This window comes from Theropithecus gelada, unplaced genomic scaffold (assembly GCF_003255815.1).
Source record: "Theropithecus gelada isolate Dixy unplaced genomic scaffold, Tgel_1.0 HiC_scaffold_15762, whole genome shotgun sequence".
NCBI classification, from domain to species: Eukaryota; Metazoa; Chordata; class Mammalia; order Primates; family Cercopithecidae; genus Theropithecus; species Theropithecus gelada.
This window is the reverse complement of record NW_020257506.1, coordinates 16,804-29,581: the sequence shown is the minus strand read 5'-3', so window position 1 is coordinate 29,581 and position 12,778 is coordinate 16,804. Positions and strand designations below refer to the sequence as shown.

General features: G+C 54.6%; 1 protein-coding gene across 1 annotated transcript in view; it reads right to left on the bottom strand.

The window, feature by feature from the left end:
* Positions 1–605: 605 nt before the first annotated feature.
* LOC112616988 (protein unc-13 homolog A-like) overlaps positions 606–12,778 on the bottom strand; it is a gene marked incomplete at its 5' end in the record, with an annotated part of 28,738 nt that continues 16,565 nt past the window's right edge. Inside the window, 3 exons of the mRNA XM_025373720.1 lie at positions 606–1,133; positions 4,086–4,245; positions 6,233–6,325. Coding sequence (XP_025229505.1) covers positions 833–1,133; positions 4,086–4,245; positions 6,233–6,325 — 554 coding nt within the window. The remainder of the gene's footprint in view (positions 1,134–4,085; positions 4,246–6,232; positions 6,326–12,778) is intronic.

Here is a 12,778-nt window from a genome sequence, read left to right as displayed (position 1 = left end):
CTAAGGGAGAGGAATAGAGGGTATGGCAGCTGGAACCTCGGCCAAGTCTCAAGCAGCTCTTTGAGCCTCAGTTTTGCCATCTGTCAAATGGGTGTGTTGAAATCTATGATATGAGGACTGGGTTTGTAGGGGGAGAGGGAGAGGCAAACTCCCAAAGGGAAGTAGGGGCAGCGTGGGTGCCCCAGAGCCGTCCCCTCGGCCCCCAGGGTTTGGGCGCCCAAGGGCGCATGTGCTTTTGAAATCCCATCCTCCCCCCTCCCCCCATTTATTTTTTGCACAAACATCTAAAGGGACTCCGGTATTCCGGGGCCCTCCAACCAGAATCCTGGTCCCTCCAGTCCCCAGATCACCTAGAGGGGCCCTCCAGGGAGCTCTATCCCTTGCCCAGGGCCCCCCCCTTGAGGGAGCTGAGATTTCCATGCTTGGCAATTGGTCTGGGGTCCCAGGGGTCTGGGTCCCGTCTTATGGCTTTTCCAGGGGACAGGAGGCTGTGCCTCCCAGTACCGGAGCCCCGGGATGTGGCCTCCTCCATGGGGACGAGGTTTCCCCCATCCCAGCTCAAAATGCCCCCTAGATGCTGGGGGCGTGGCCTCAAGTTGGGGATGTGGCTTCTTCCTTCATCGCGCCCTTGGGCGTGGCCTCCCGAGAGGGCGGGGCATCCTCCATTCCTAATTCTCCAAAAGGGAGAGCTCAGTCAAGGGCGTAGGCGCAGCCCACCCTCGGCGTGTAGTCTCCCGAGCCCCGCCCCTGGGGAGGTCCCACCGAGACGCAAGCCCCTCCCCGCCCAGCGCCCTCCGCGCAGGCGCAGTGCCGCTCGGCCGCCCGCCCCGCGCTAAGGCGCAGGCGCGGCACCACCCTCCTCGGCTGAGCGCGTGTCGGACTTGAGTTTCACGAACTCCTTGGCCACCTCGTCGTTGCTGCGCTGCGAGAGGATTCGCAGGACCGTGAGGCCGGTGTCGTCCATGTGGATGCGACGGCCTAGCGGCAGCCAGCACGCGGCGCTCCCGCGCTGGGCCAGCTCGCGCAGCTGCAGCACGGCCAGCCCCACCGTGCGGTCCTCGCGCGCGAAGCAGTAGTCCTTGACGCACACCTGCAGCTCGTAGCACTCGGGGCCCGCGTCGGCGCTCAGCGTACTGCGGGGGGCGGGGGGAACGAGAGTCAGGCCACACCCACAGTGATGCCCCGCCCCCACCGCATTTGCTGGCCACGCCCACGCCCGGGAGGACCACACCCGGGAGGACGACCCCGGGGTACCCACACCTATCACCTCCCACGCTACGCTAGCCCCGCCCCTGCCCCGTTACGTGCCCTACAACCCTGCGCTTGGCCATGCCCACAACAGCTGATCTCGAGCTGGGCCATACCCACGCCTGTTTGTCCCGTTTTTCCACCCACGGAAAAATGACCGCATAGTTTTACTCCAGCTCCCGCCCCTCTAACCCTTTCCTCAGACACCGCCCCGCAAGGCCATGGCCGCACCCTGAGATACCCGCGCCTGTGCCCTCTGCCGGCTGAACTGCTGCCCGCACGGCCCCGCCCCTAATGTCCCATCCAGAAGCTCTTTAACCAGGCTCTCCTCTAGACCCACGACGTGGCCCTTTCCCCAGCTCCCCACACCCCCAGCCCACCCCTCTTACTTCCAAGATGCCCTGCAGACATGAGCCTGCCCTGGTGCCTCACCATGGGTGACACCACCGCCCGCATGCCCCTCACCTGTGCTCCTGCTCCTAAGCAGTCCCAGTGACCTGCCCTGACGCCGGCTGGATAAGAGCCCCTCCTACAGGGCCACGCCGCCCAGCTGCTCCCTCTTGTCCCCCTCCCAGGTTGCACCTCTATCCCTGAAGTACTCCGGCCCACCCTGGCTGACATCTGACCTCCCACTAGACCATGCTTCTCCTCCTGAGTATTCCCTAAGGGGGCCAATCGCCCCAAAACCTTCTGACCAAGCGCCCTGTGCTGACATGACCTGGAACTGGCTTCAATCTTGTCCCATAAGAGCTCCCAGCCCCCCTAGATGATACCAGCTAACCAGCTCTGATTTACCGTTACCTCTGTGCATTTTTATGTATTTATTTTATTATATTTATTTATTTTTTGAGCGGGCGTCTTCCCCTGTCACCCAGGCTGGAGTGCAGTGGCACAATCTCGGCTCACTGCAACCTTTGCCTCCCGGGTTCAAACGATTCTTCTGCCTCAGCCTCCCTAGTAGCTGGGATTACAGGCATGCACCACCACACCCGGCTGATTTTTTGTATTTTTAGTAGAGATGGGCGGTCTCACCATGTTGGCCAGGCTGGTCTCGAACTCCTGACCTCAGGTGATCCACTGCCTTGGCCTCCCAAAGTGCTAGGATTACAAGCGTCAGCAACCGTGCCTGGCCCATAGATTTTTGGTTTTTTAAAGACAGGGTCTCGCTATGTCGGTCACCCAGGCTGGAGTACAGTGGCACAATCATAGCTCATTACAGCCTTAAACTCCTGAGCTCAAGCGATATTCCTGCCCCAGCCTCCCAGGTAGCTGGGACTACTTTTGTCTGCACTTTTGTCCCCCAAGAACATCCAACATTGCCCTGCCCCAGTGCTCTATGAGGCTGACACTTGACCCAAGGATCCAGCCCACATGACCCCAACTTTACCTCCGCTAACCACCACCATCTACCCCCGTGAACAGACTTTTTTTTTGAGACAGTCTTCTTGCTCTGTCGCCCAGGCTGGAGTGCCATGGCACAATCATGGCTCACTGCAACCTGTGTCTCCTGGGTTCAAGCGATTCTCATACTCCTCACCCTCTGGAGTAGCTGGGATTACCAGCGCCTGCCACCACACCCGGCTAATTTCTGTATTTTTAATTTTTTTTGAGTCTCGCTCTGTAGCCCAGGCTGGAGTGCAATGGCGCCATCTGGGGTCATTGCAACCTCCACCTCCTGGGTTCAAATGATTCTCCTGTCTCAGCCTCCCGAGTAGCTAGGATTACAGGCGCCCACCACAACACCCAGCTAATATTTTATATTTTTAATAGAGATGTAGTTTCACCACGCTGGCCAGGCTGGTCTCGAACTCCTGGCCTCAAGTGATCTGCCCAAGTTGGCTTCCCAAAGTGTTGAGATTACAGGCGTGAGCCACCATGCTCGGGCAGAGCAGACTTTTTTTTTTTTTTGAGATGGAATTTCGCTTTTGTTGCCCAGGCTGGAGTGCAATGGCTCGATCTTGGCTCACTGCAACCTCCTGGGTTCAAGCGATTCTTCTGCCTCAGCGTCCTGAGTAGCTGGGATCACAGGCGTGCGCCACCACACCTGGCTAATTTTTTTGTGCGTTTTTAGTAGAGACGGGGTTTCACCATGTTGGTCAGGCTGGTCTTGAACTCCTGACCTCAGGTGATCTGTCTGCCTCGGCCTCCCAGAGTGCTGGGATGACAGGCGTGAGCCACCACACCAGGCCAGAGCAGACATTTTTATGCTCTCCACATCATCAGCATCCTCTAGACCCTATCCTGATACCCGCAGCCTAGGCCCACTCCCAACTCCGAGAACCTCCATCCAGTGTGACCCCACCCCCATGCCTGGGATCCATCCACACTCCACTCCTGTCCCCAGAGCCGACTCCTCCAGATGGGCTGCCCCGACGGTCCTGACAAGGCTCAATGTGGACTCCAGTAGTCCCCACCCCCATGCGACCTCGGTCCTGTCCCCAGGTCCCTCAGCCCCCCACTCATAAGCCTCATCACTGCCACCCTCATTCCTTCACCAGACAGAGTCTCCAGCCCCAGCAATGGCCCTGCCCAACATGCACTTCCTACCCAGACTTTCCCTCCCCTCCACAAGTCTTCATCACGAAGTTACTCCACTCTACTCATTGCCTCCCCTGGGATCTGCCTGCTCCCAAAGGTGACCTCCATCCTCGTGTCCCCTCCCTGATGCCATTCCTGCACTACTAAGGTGTCTCCCTTTCCAGCACCCGCACCTAGAATGTGGCCTCTCCCATTCTCGGGCCCAGATCCCAGATCCCTCCTGCCTAGCTGGCTTTGGGGTTCACCTCGTGGATGCCCCTGCCCTTGCCCCCATGCTCTTCGCAGCATCCCAAACTCACAACTGGAAGCTCTCATTGTACTTGGGAGCCCAGCTATTGTTCTTGGATTTGGTCGCAAACTTGCGTTTCTTGTCGCTGAGCTGGGGCCCAATGATGTTGACCTCGATGAATGGCCGGAAGATGCCAGAAGTCTGCCACTTGAGGTCATTGGCAGCCACCACTGTTGGGGGAGGTAGAGGGTAAGACAGGTCAGGTTCTCCCAGTTGGAAAAAGTAAATGTTTGTGGCTCTCAAAACCTGCCCCAAGGCTGGGCGCAGTGGCTCATGCTTGTAATCCCAGCACTTCAGGAGGCAGGTGGATCGCTTGAGTCCAGGAGTTTGAGACCAGCCTGGGCAACATGGTGAAACCCTGTCTCTACGAAAAATACAAAAATTAGCTGGGTGTGGTGGCATATGCCTGTAGTCCCACATACTTGTGGGGCTAAAGCAGGAGGATTGCTTGAGCCTGGGAAGCGGAGGTTGCAGTGAGCTGAGATTGTGCCACTGCACTCCAGCCTGTGTGACAAAGCGAGATCCTGTCTAAAAAAATAAAAATAAAAACAAAACAAAAACAACTCCCCCGCCCGCCAAAAACCATGTCTGAAATAAAGACTACATTTCCCAGCATTCCCATGTAGCTAAGTGTGGTCATATGACTATGTTTTGGCCAATGAGATGAGAGAAAAAAAATCACGTGTACTACTTCTCCACTGTAGTTTAAAAGGCAGGGAGTGAACCCTAAACTTTCCCCTTCCTCTAGCCGCAGTCTGCAATGCTTGTGGGGGCTGAGCTCTTTATGAGCCTACAGTGGAGGAAAAACACATTTGAATCCAGGTGTGGTGGCTCACGTCTGCAATCCCAGCACTTTGGGAGGCCCATGTGGAAGGATTGCTTGAGGCCAGGAGTTTGAGACCAGCCTGGATACCAGAGTGAGACCCCATCTCTACAAAAATATAATTTAAAAAGTAGCCAGGTGTGATGCTGCATGCCTGCAATCCCAGCGACTCCGGAAGCGGAGGCAGGAGGATTGCTAGAGCCCAGGAGTTTGAGGCTGCAGTGTGCTATAATTGCACCACAGCACTCCAACCTGGGCAACAGAGTGAGACTCTGGCCTCTAAAACAAACAAACAACAACAACACATTAGGGATGAAAATGCAACAAAAGGGCCGGGCGCGGTGGCTCAAGCCTGTAATCCCAGCACTTTGGGAGGCCGAGACGGGCGGATCACGAGGTCAGGAGATCGAGACCATCCTGGCTAACATGGTGAAACCCTGTCTCTACTAAAAAATACAAAAAACTAGCCGGGCGAGGTGGTGGGCGCCTGTAGTCCCAGCTACTTGGGAGGCTGAGGCAGGAGGATGGCATAAACCTGGGAGGCAGAGCTTGCAGTGAGCTGAGATCTGGCCACTGCACTCCAGGCTGGGCGACAGAGCGAGACTCCATCTCAAAAAAAAAAAAAAAAAAAAAAAAAAGAAAATGCAACAAAAGATGTCAGCAGCACAGATCACCAGCACCACGAAGCTGTCGTATCAGCTTGAGGCTGGTTGCTCTTAGACTGTTACCCCAGAGGAAAACTAATTCTATCATTTTTGTTCATTTGTTTACATGGAGTCTCACTCTGTCACGCAGGCTGGAGTGCAGTGGCGCGATCTCAGCTCACTGCAACCTCCACCTCCCAGGTTCAAGCGATCTTCCCACCTCAGCCTCCTGAGTAGCTGGGATTACAGGCGCACACCACCACACCCCGCTACTTTTTGAATTTTTAGTAGAGAAAGGGTTTCACCACGTTGGCCAGGCTGGTCTCGAACTCCTGGCCTGAAGTGATCCGCCAGCTTCGGCCTCTCAAAGTACTGGGATTCCAGGCCTGAGCCACCACACCTGGCCTAATTCTGTCTTATTTAAGCCATGTCAAAAACAACCCAATCTGTGTTCTAGTCAACAAAAGACAAGAAAAGGAAAGCAGGGCTGAGAGATGGAGAAAGTGGGATTCAGTCTTATAACACTGTTTACACTGCTGGATCCAGCCATGCCTGAAGGTGGTGACCTCTGGACATTTCCATTTTATGGACCATTAAACAACAACAACAAAAAAGGGTATTGCTTAAGCCAGTTTGAATTTGATTTCTGTTTTGGAACCCAGCAAGTCCCTCCCACCTCAGACCACTCACCTTTCACTGTGACCTTGTGTTCCCCAGTTCCTGGATGAGTAAACAGCTCAACGTGGACGGAGACTTCACCCACAGGGTCTTCTACACCCAAGCCTGGGCAGGGCAGGGGAGGATGGTCAGCATGAGCTCTGTTCTTTCCCACCCACCAGGAGGGACCTTGACGGCCTCCCACCCACCCGTGCTGGCGGCACCAGGTCATCAGCCCTGTTAGGGAGGCACTGAGGGGGGCCGGGATAGGAGGTGCTCTTGGGAAGCCAAGAATCCTGGGTTCTGGCCTTTTACTGCCTTGCTGTGTGATCTTGGGTAGATCGCTTAACCTCTCTGAGCCTAATGCAATTCTTTTCTTTTTTCTTATTCCATTGACTGCCATGTTGTCAAAATTCAGTCTTCGCGTTACACTACATCTTGGCAACATCTGGCACCCTGGCCTCCTGTGGCTGTTTGTCCTCTTGGCTGCAACAACGTCACCACCTCCAGATTCTCATCCTACATAGTTGTCACTCCTTCCAACCCCCTTTTGTCATTTTCTCCTCTGTGGGTCCTCAAACTAACCCTGCACCTCAATCTTTGACTCTCTTCTTTGTCTTCACTTCTTCCCTAGGTGCCCATAAACTGGAAAATCCTGCCAGCTCTACCTTCAAAATACATCCATATGTCTTTTACCTGTATCCTACACCTGCCCCCAGCATCCCATGCCTGGACTATCGCATTAGCCTCCTTACTGGTCTCCCTCCTTCCATTCTTTCATCAACTCTCAATATACCAGCCAGAAAAATTGTATTAAGTCAGAGCTTGTCGGCAGGGCACGGTGGCTCACTGCTGTAATCCAGCATTTTGGGAGAGTGAGGCAGGAGGCTCCCTTGAGCCCAGGAGTTTGAGACTAGCCTGGGCAACACGGCAAAACCCCATCTCTACAATAAATACAAAAATTAGTGGCCATGGTGGCGCGTGCTTGTAGCCCCAGCTACTCTGGTGGCTGAGGTGGGAGGGACGCTTGAGCTCAGAAGTGTCCAGGCTGCAGTGAGATGAGATCGCACCACTGCACTTCAACCTGGGTGACAGAGTGAGACCCTGTCTCAGAAAATTAAAAAATAAATACATAAATAAAATTTAAAAGTCAGATCATGTTCCTCCTCTGCTCAAAACTCTTCCGTGGGTTGGGCAGTGGTGGCTCATGCCGTAACCCCAGTACTTTGGAGGGCTCATGCCTGTAATCCCAGCATTTTGGGAGGCCAAGGTGGGCAGATAACTTGAGTTCAAGAGTTCGAGCCCAGGCTGGCCAACATGGTGAAACCCTGTCTCTACTAAAAATACAAAAATCAGCCGGGCGTGGTAGTGCACGCCTGTAATCCCAGCTACTTGGAAAGCTCAGACAGGAGAATCACTTGAACCTGGGAGGCAGAGGTTGCAGTGAGCCCAGATTGAACCACTGCACTACAGCATGGGTGACAGAGAGAGACCCTGTCTCAAAAAAAAAAAAAAAAGAGAGAGAAAAGAAAATTAGCCAGGCATGGTGATGCGTGCACCTGTAGTCCCAGCTACTTGGGAGGCTGAGGCAGGAGGATCGCCTAATCCCATCCCAGTAGGTTAAGGCTGCAGTGAGCTATGATCCCGCCACTGCACTTGAGCCTGGGTGACACAGTAAGACTGTATAAAAAGGAAACAAAACAAAGCAAAAACAAACTCTTCCATGGCTCCCACCTCACTCTGAAATAATCAAAGTGGTTTTTGCGATCTACAACACTCCTTCCAATAGTGGCCCTTTCCAGTAGGTTACTATTACCTCTCCCCACTCACCCCATTCTTGCCCTTGTTAACTCTGATCCAGCCCCACAGGTCACCTCATTGCATCACCTGGCTCAGAATCCTCATCCCTCCTGATGTGACAGCTAGTAGGAGCATATTTTATTTTCCTTACCCGTACTTCCCTTCTAGTGCAGAATCTTAAGTTTCTTTTCTTCCTTTTTTTTTTTTTTGAGATGGAGTCTCGCTCTGTTGCCCAGGCTGGAGTGCAGTAGCCGGATCTCAGCTCACTGTAAGCTCCGCCTTCCGGGTTTACGCNAGGTCATTATGTGAAATGAAATAAGCCAGACGCAAAAAGACAAATATTGTTTTTTGTTTTTTTTTTTTTTTTTTTTTTTTTTTTGAGACGGAGTCTCGCTGTGTCACCCAGGCTGGAGTGCAGTGGCGCGATCTCGGCTCACTGCAAGCTCCGCCTCCCGGGTTTATGCCATTCTCCTGCCTCAGCCTCCGAGTAGCTGGGACTACAGGCGCCCGCCACCACGCCCGGCTAGTTTTTTGTATTTTTAGTAGAGACGGGGTTTCACCATGTTAGCCAGGATGGTCTCGATCTCCTGACCTCGTGATCCACCCGCCTCGGCCTCCCAAAGTGCTGGGATTACAGGGTTGAGCCACCGCGCCCGGCCTTTTTGTATTTTTTTTGTGGAGACGGGGTTTCACCATTTTGGCCAGGATGGTCTCGATCTCTTGACCTGGTGATCCTCCTGCCTCAGCCTCCCAAAGTGCTGGGATTACAGGCGTGAACCACCGCACCCGGCCTTCTTTTTTGTTTTTGAGACGGAGTCTTGCACTGTCCCCAGGCTGGAGTGCAATGACGCAATCTTGGCTCATTGCAACCTCCGCCTCCCAGGTAAAGCAATTCTCCTGCCTCAGCCTCCTGAGTAGCTGGGATTACAGGCATCCACCCACATGCCTGGCTAATTTTTATATTTTTAGTAGAGATGGGGTTTCACCATGTTGGCCAGGCTGGTCTCAAACTCCTGACTTCAAGTGATCCACCCAACTCAGCCTCCCAAAGTGCTGGGATTACAGGCATGAGCCACCCTGCCCGGCCTCAACCCCTAATTTTTCCATTCTGGAGTCAACAAGTTCCCTTGTCTGCTTGAATCGTGGTGTGGTGGGCTTCTGTGTGGGGTCACACGTGTCCTCCATGGTTCCAATGGGGATCATGGATGCGGCAGCCTGTAAGAATCTCGTCCAGTCCCGCCTTCCGTGACTCAAAAGGGCATCCTGTGGGGCCTGTGGACCTGTGACCGCCAGCACCTCCACCAGCCCCTCCCCAGCCCCTACCAGGCAGCTCCCCACTCCTGGACCACCCCATGCATGGGGAGAAGAAAGGGAAAGTCAGAGGTGAGGGCGGGAAGTTGGGTCAGTCCAAGGCTGATTGGGTTACCTCGCGCTGGACAGGAAGTGACTGAGGGTTGGGAAGCACAGGGGCCTGGAAACCCCCATCACCCCAGGACTGGGGTATGTGGCCCCGGTCTTTGCTGCCCACCCCAGGCCGCCTTCCTTGTTGCCTCAGGCTCCCATTCCACCCCCGCCCCGCGCCACCAGTCACATGCTCAGCCGCCCTGCCCTCCCCCAGGCCGATGCTTCATAGCAAGCTCAATCCGGGCCAGACTGGGGTGCCGGGGGGAATTGGACAGTGGTGGGTCGGGTGAGGGGTCAGACCAAGGCCAAAGCTAGTAAGAAGGGGGGAGGGGGGCAGTGCTGGGTGCCCCCATCCCATGCTTTGCTGGCTCCGTGAGGAAGGGTCTGTCCTGGGCCTCTCAGTGCTTCTTCCAACCCCACTCCCCACTCCCCAAGTCCCGGGACTCCTGCAGGTGAAGGTTCCTCGGACAAGTGGTTGAATCTCCTTTGGCTCTCAGCATCTCATCTGTGGAATGATGGACCCCTCGTGGGGCAGTTAAAGAAATCTGTTTCAGATTCCCCAAGAAGGTTAGGCACGGAGGCTCATGCCTGTAATCCCAGCACTTTGGGAGGCCGAGGTGGGAGGATCATTTGAGGCCAGGAGTTTGACACCAGCCTGGGCAACATAGCCCAGGAGGTGGAGGCTGCAGTGAGCTGAGATTTCATCATTGCACTCCAGCCCGGGTGACAGCACCTGCCTCAAATTGAAAACAAACTGGTCAGGTGCTGGGATTACACCTGTCATCCTAGCACTTTGGGAGGCCGAGGCCAAGGCAGGTGGACCACTTGAGGCCAGGAGTTCAAGACCAGCCTGGCCAACATGGCGAAACCCCGTCTCTACTAAAAATACAAAAATTAGCCAGGTGTGGTGGTGCAGGCCTGTCATCCCAGCTACTCAGGAGGCTGAGGCACAAGAATCGCTTGAACCCAGGAGGCGAACGGAGGTTGCAGTGAGCTGAGATTTCGCCACTGCATTCCAGCCTGGGTCACAGAGTGAGACTCTGTCTCAAACAACAACAACAACAAAACCAAGCATAGATTCTTCAAGAAATGCCTGGCGCAAGGTCCTGCTCAGCGTTAGAGCCTGATAAGTGTTCACTGTTTTCTATGCTAGGAAATGTGACATCAAATATATTAATGAGAACAGTAATAATGGCCAGGCGTGGTGGCTCACACCTATAATCCCAGCACTTTGGGAGGCTGAGGTGGGCGGATCACCTGAGGTCTGGATTTCAAGACCGGCCTGGCCAACATGGAGAAATCTGTTTCTACTAAAAATACAAAATTAGCTGGGCGTGGTGGCGCATGCCTGTAATCCCAGCTACTTGGGAGGCTGAGGCAGGAGAATCGCTTGAACCCAGGAGGTGGAGGTTGAGCCAAGATTGCATCATTGCCCTCCAGCCTGGGCAACAAGAGCAAAACTCCATCTCAAAAAAAAAAAAAAAAAAAAAAAAAGAAAGAAAGAATGAAAGAACATTAATAACAGTGAGGAATTGCTGAGATCTTACTATCTGCCAGAAATCGCTCTAAATGTAACTCCTTCAATCCTAAAAATAATCTCCTCAGCCTGGCATAGTGGCGCACACCTGTAATCCCAGCATTTTGGGAGGCCAAGGAGGAGGATCACTTAAGGCCAGGAGCTCAAGATGAGCCCGGACAACAAAGTGAGACCCCCTCTCTACAAAAAAAATTTAAAAATTAGCTAGCCATGGTGGCATGTGCCTGTAGTCCCAGCTCCTCGGGAGGCTGAGGCAGGAGGATCACTTGAGCACAGGAGGGAGGCTGCAGTGAGCAGTGATTGCACCACTGCATTCCAGCCTAGGTGACAGAAGGAGACCCTGTCTCTAAATAATAATAATATCGATAACAATAATCTTATGAAGTAGGGTCCTTGACTGTCCCCATTTTACAGATGAGAAAACTGAGGCTCAGGGAATCAGATTCTTGCCCAAGGTGCCTACCCATGGAGTGGCTGGGCTGGAATCACAGCCCAGCTCTTAATCTGACAGGTGACTGTCCCGGGGTCCCAGGATCTGGCTTAAAAAAATGTGTCATTTCAGGAGAAATGAATTCTGGGATTCTCACTGGAATCACTTCTTCCCCATGTAGAACCAGCAAATCGTCCTTCCCCCTCACCCGCCTGGGCCCTCCAAGCTGCTCAGGCCTGGGCGGCAGCCCTGCAGGCCCCTGAGGCAGAAGGACGATCCTTTTACTAGCCGGGGCCGGGAGGGGCGCAGGCACCGGGCCCCAGGCGAGGGGGGGGGGGGGGGGGGGGGGGGGGGCGGCGGAGGCACGTACCCTTCTCAGGATAAATGTCTTCACTAAGGGTAAACCTAGTACCTTTTCCACCATGGACTAATTGGGGGGTGGAGAGGGGAGAGAGGTGGGAAGCATGGGGAGCGGGGAGAGACGAGCCAGTGAGAGGTGAGGATGGAGGAGTGTGTGTGGAGCGGGCAAGGGAGGCGCGGAGAGGGGACAGCGAGTGAGAGGGAGGAAAAACAAGAGAGAGAGAAACGTCAGCTGCAGACAGACGGAGAGACAGACAGACAGCCTCCTGCTCCACGGACGCCAGAGACACTAAAAGCAGCCAGGACTGGAAGGGAAGCTGAGCTCAGAGACCCAGCGCCCACGGAGGGCCCTGGGCTGGCTGGATCCGGGGGGAAGGGGGCCGTCGGAGGCCACAGGCCTTTACTCCCCTCGCCCCAGGCTGGGTGTCGATGGCGATTCTCCCTCTCCCTCCTGAGGTCAAGCTGCCAAACTTCTTGCCCTTGTTGGGACCAATTTTGAAAAGGGGGGCGGTCCCCAAGGAATCCCGCCCTCCATCCAGCCCCAGCTGCCGTGTGTGTGCACTCAGAGAGGGACAGGAGACCGAAGCAAAAGACAGAGAGAAAGAGAGAGAGAGTTTGAGAAATGGGAACTCCCTCTCCGTCCAGCCTCCCCCACCAAGTCGAGGTCCCTCCCACCCTCGGGGCTGTCAATCATTCCTTAGCCCCATGACGTCACAGAGGTCCCTCCTCAGGGGACTTCAACCACTCCCCGGGACCATGAAGTCAGAGGTCCCACCCGTGGACCTGCCAATCATTCCTTGACCCCTTGACATCAGAGGTCCTGCTCATCCTGAGCTGTCAATCACTCCTGAAGTCTCCCAGAGCTGTCAACCACTCCCTGGACCCATGACTGTCCAGGTCCCTCAGGAGCTGACAATCATTCATTGGCCCTGGGACACCATAGATTTTCCTGGGAGATGACAATCACTTTGTGGCCCTACGAAGTCACAGGTTCCACACCTAAGAGTCATCAAGCCTGCCCTGGTCCTTGATGTCAAAGACATTCCAT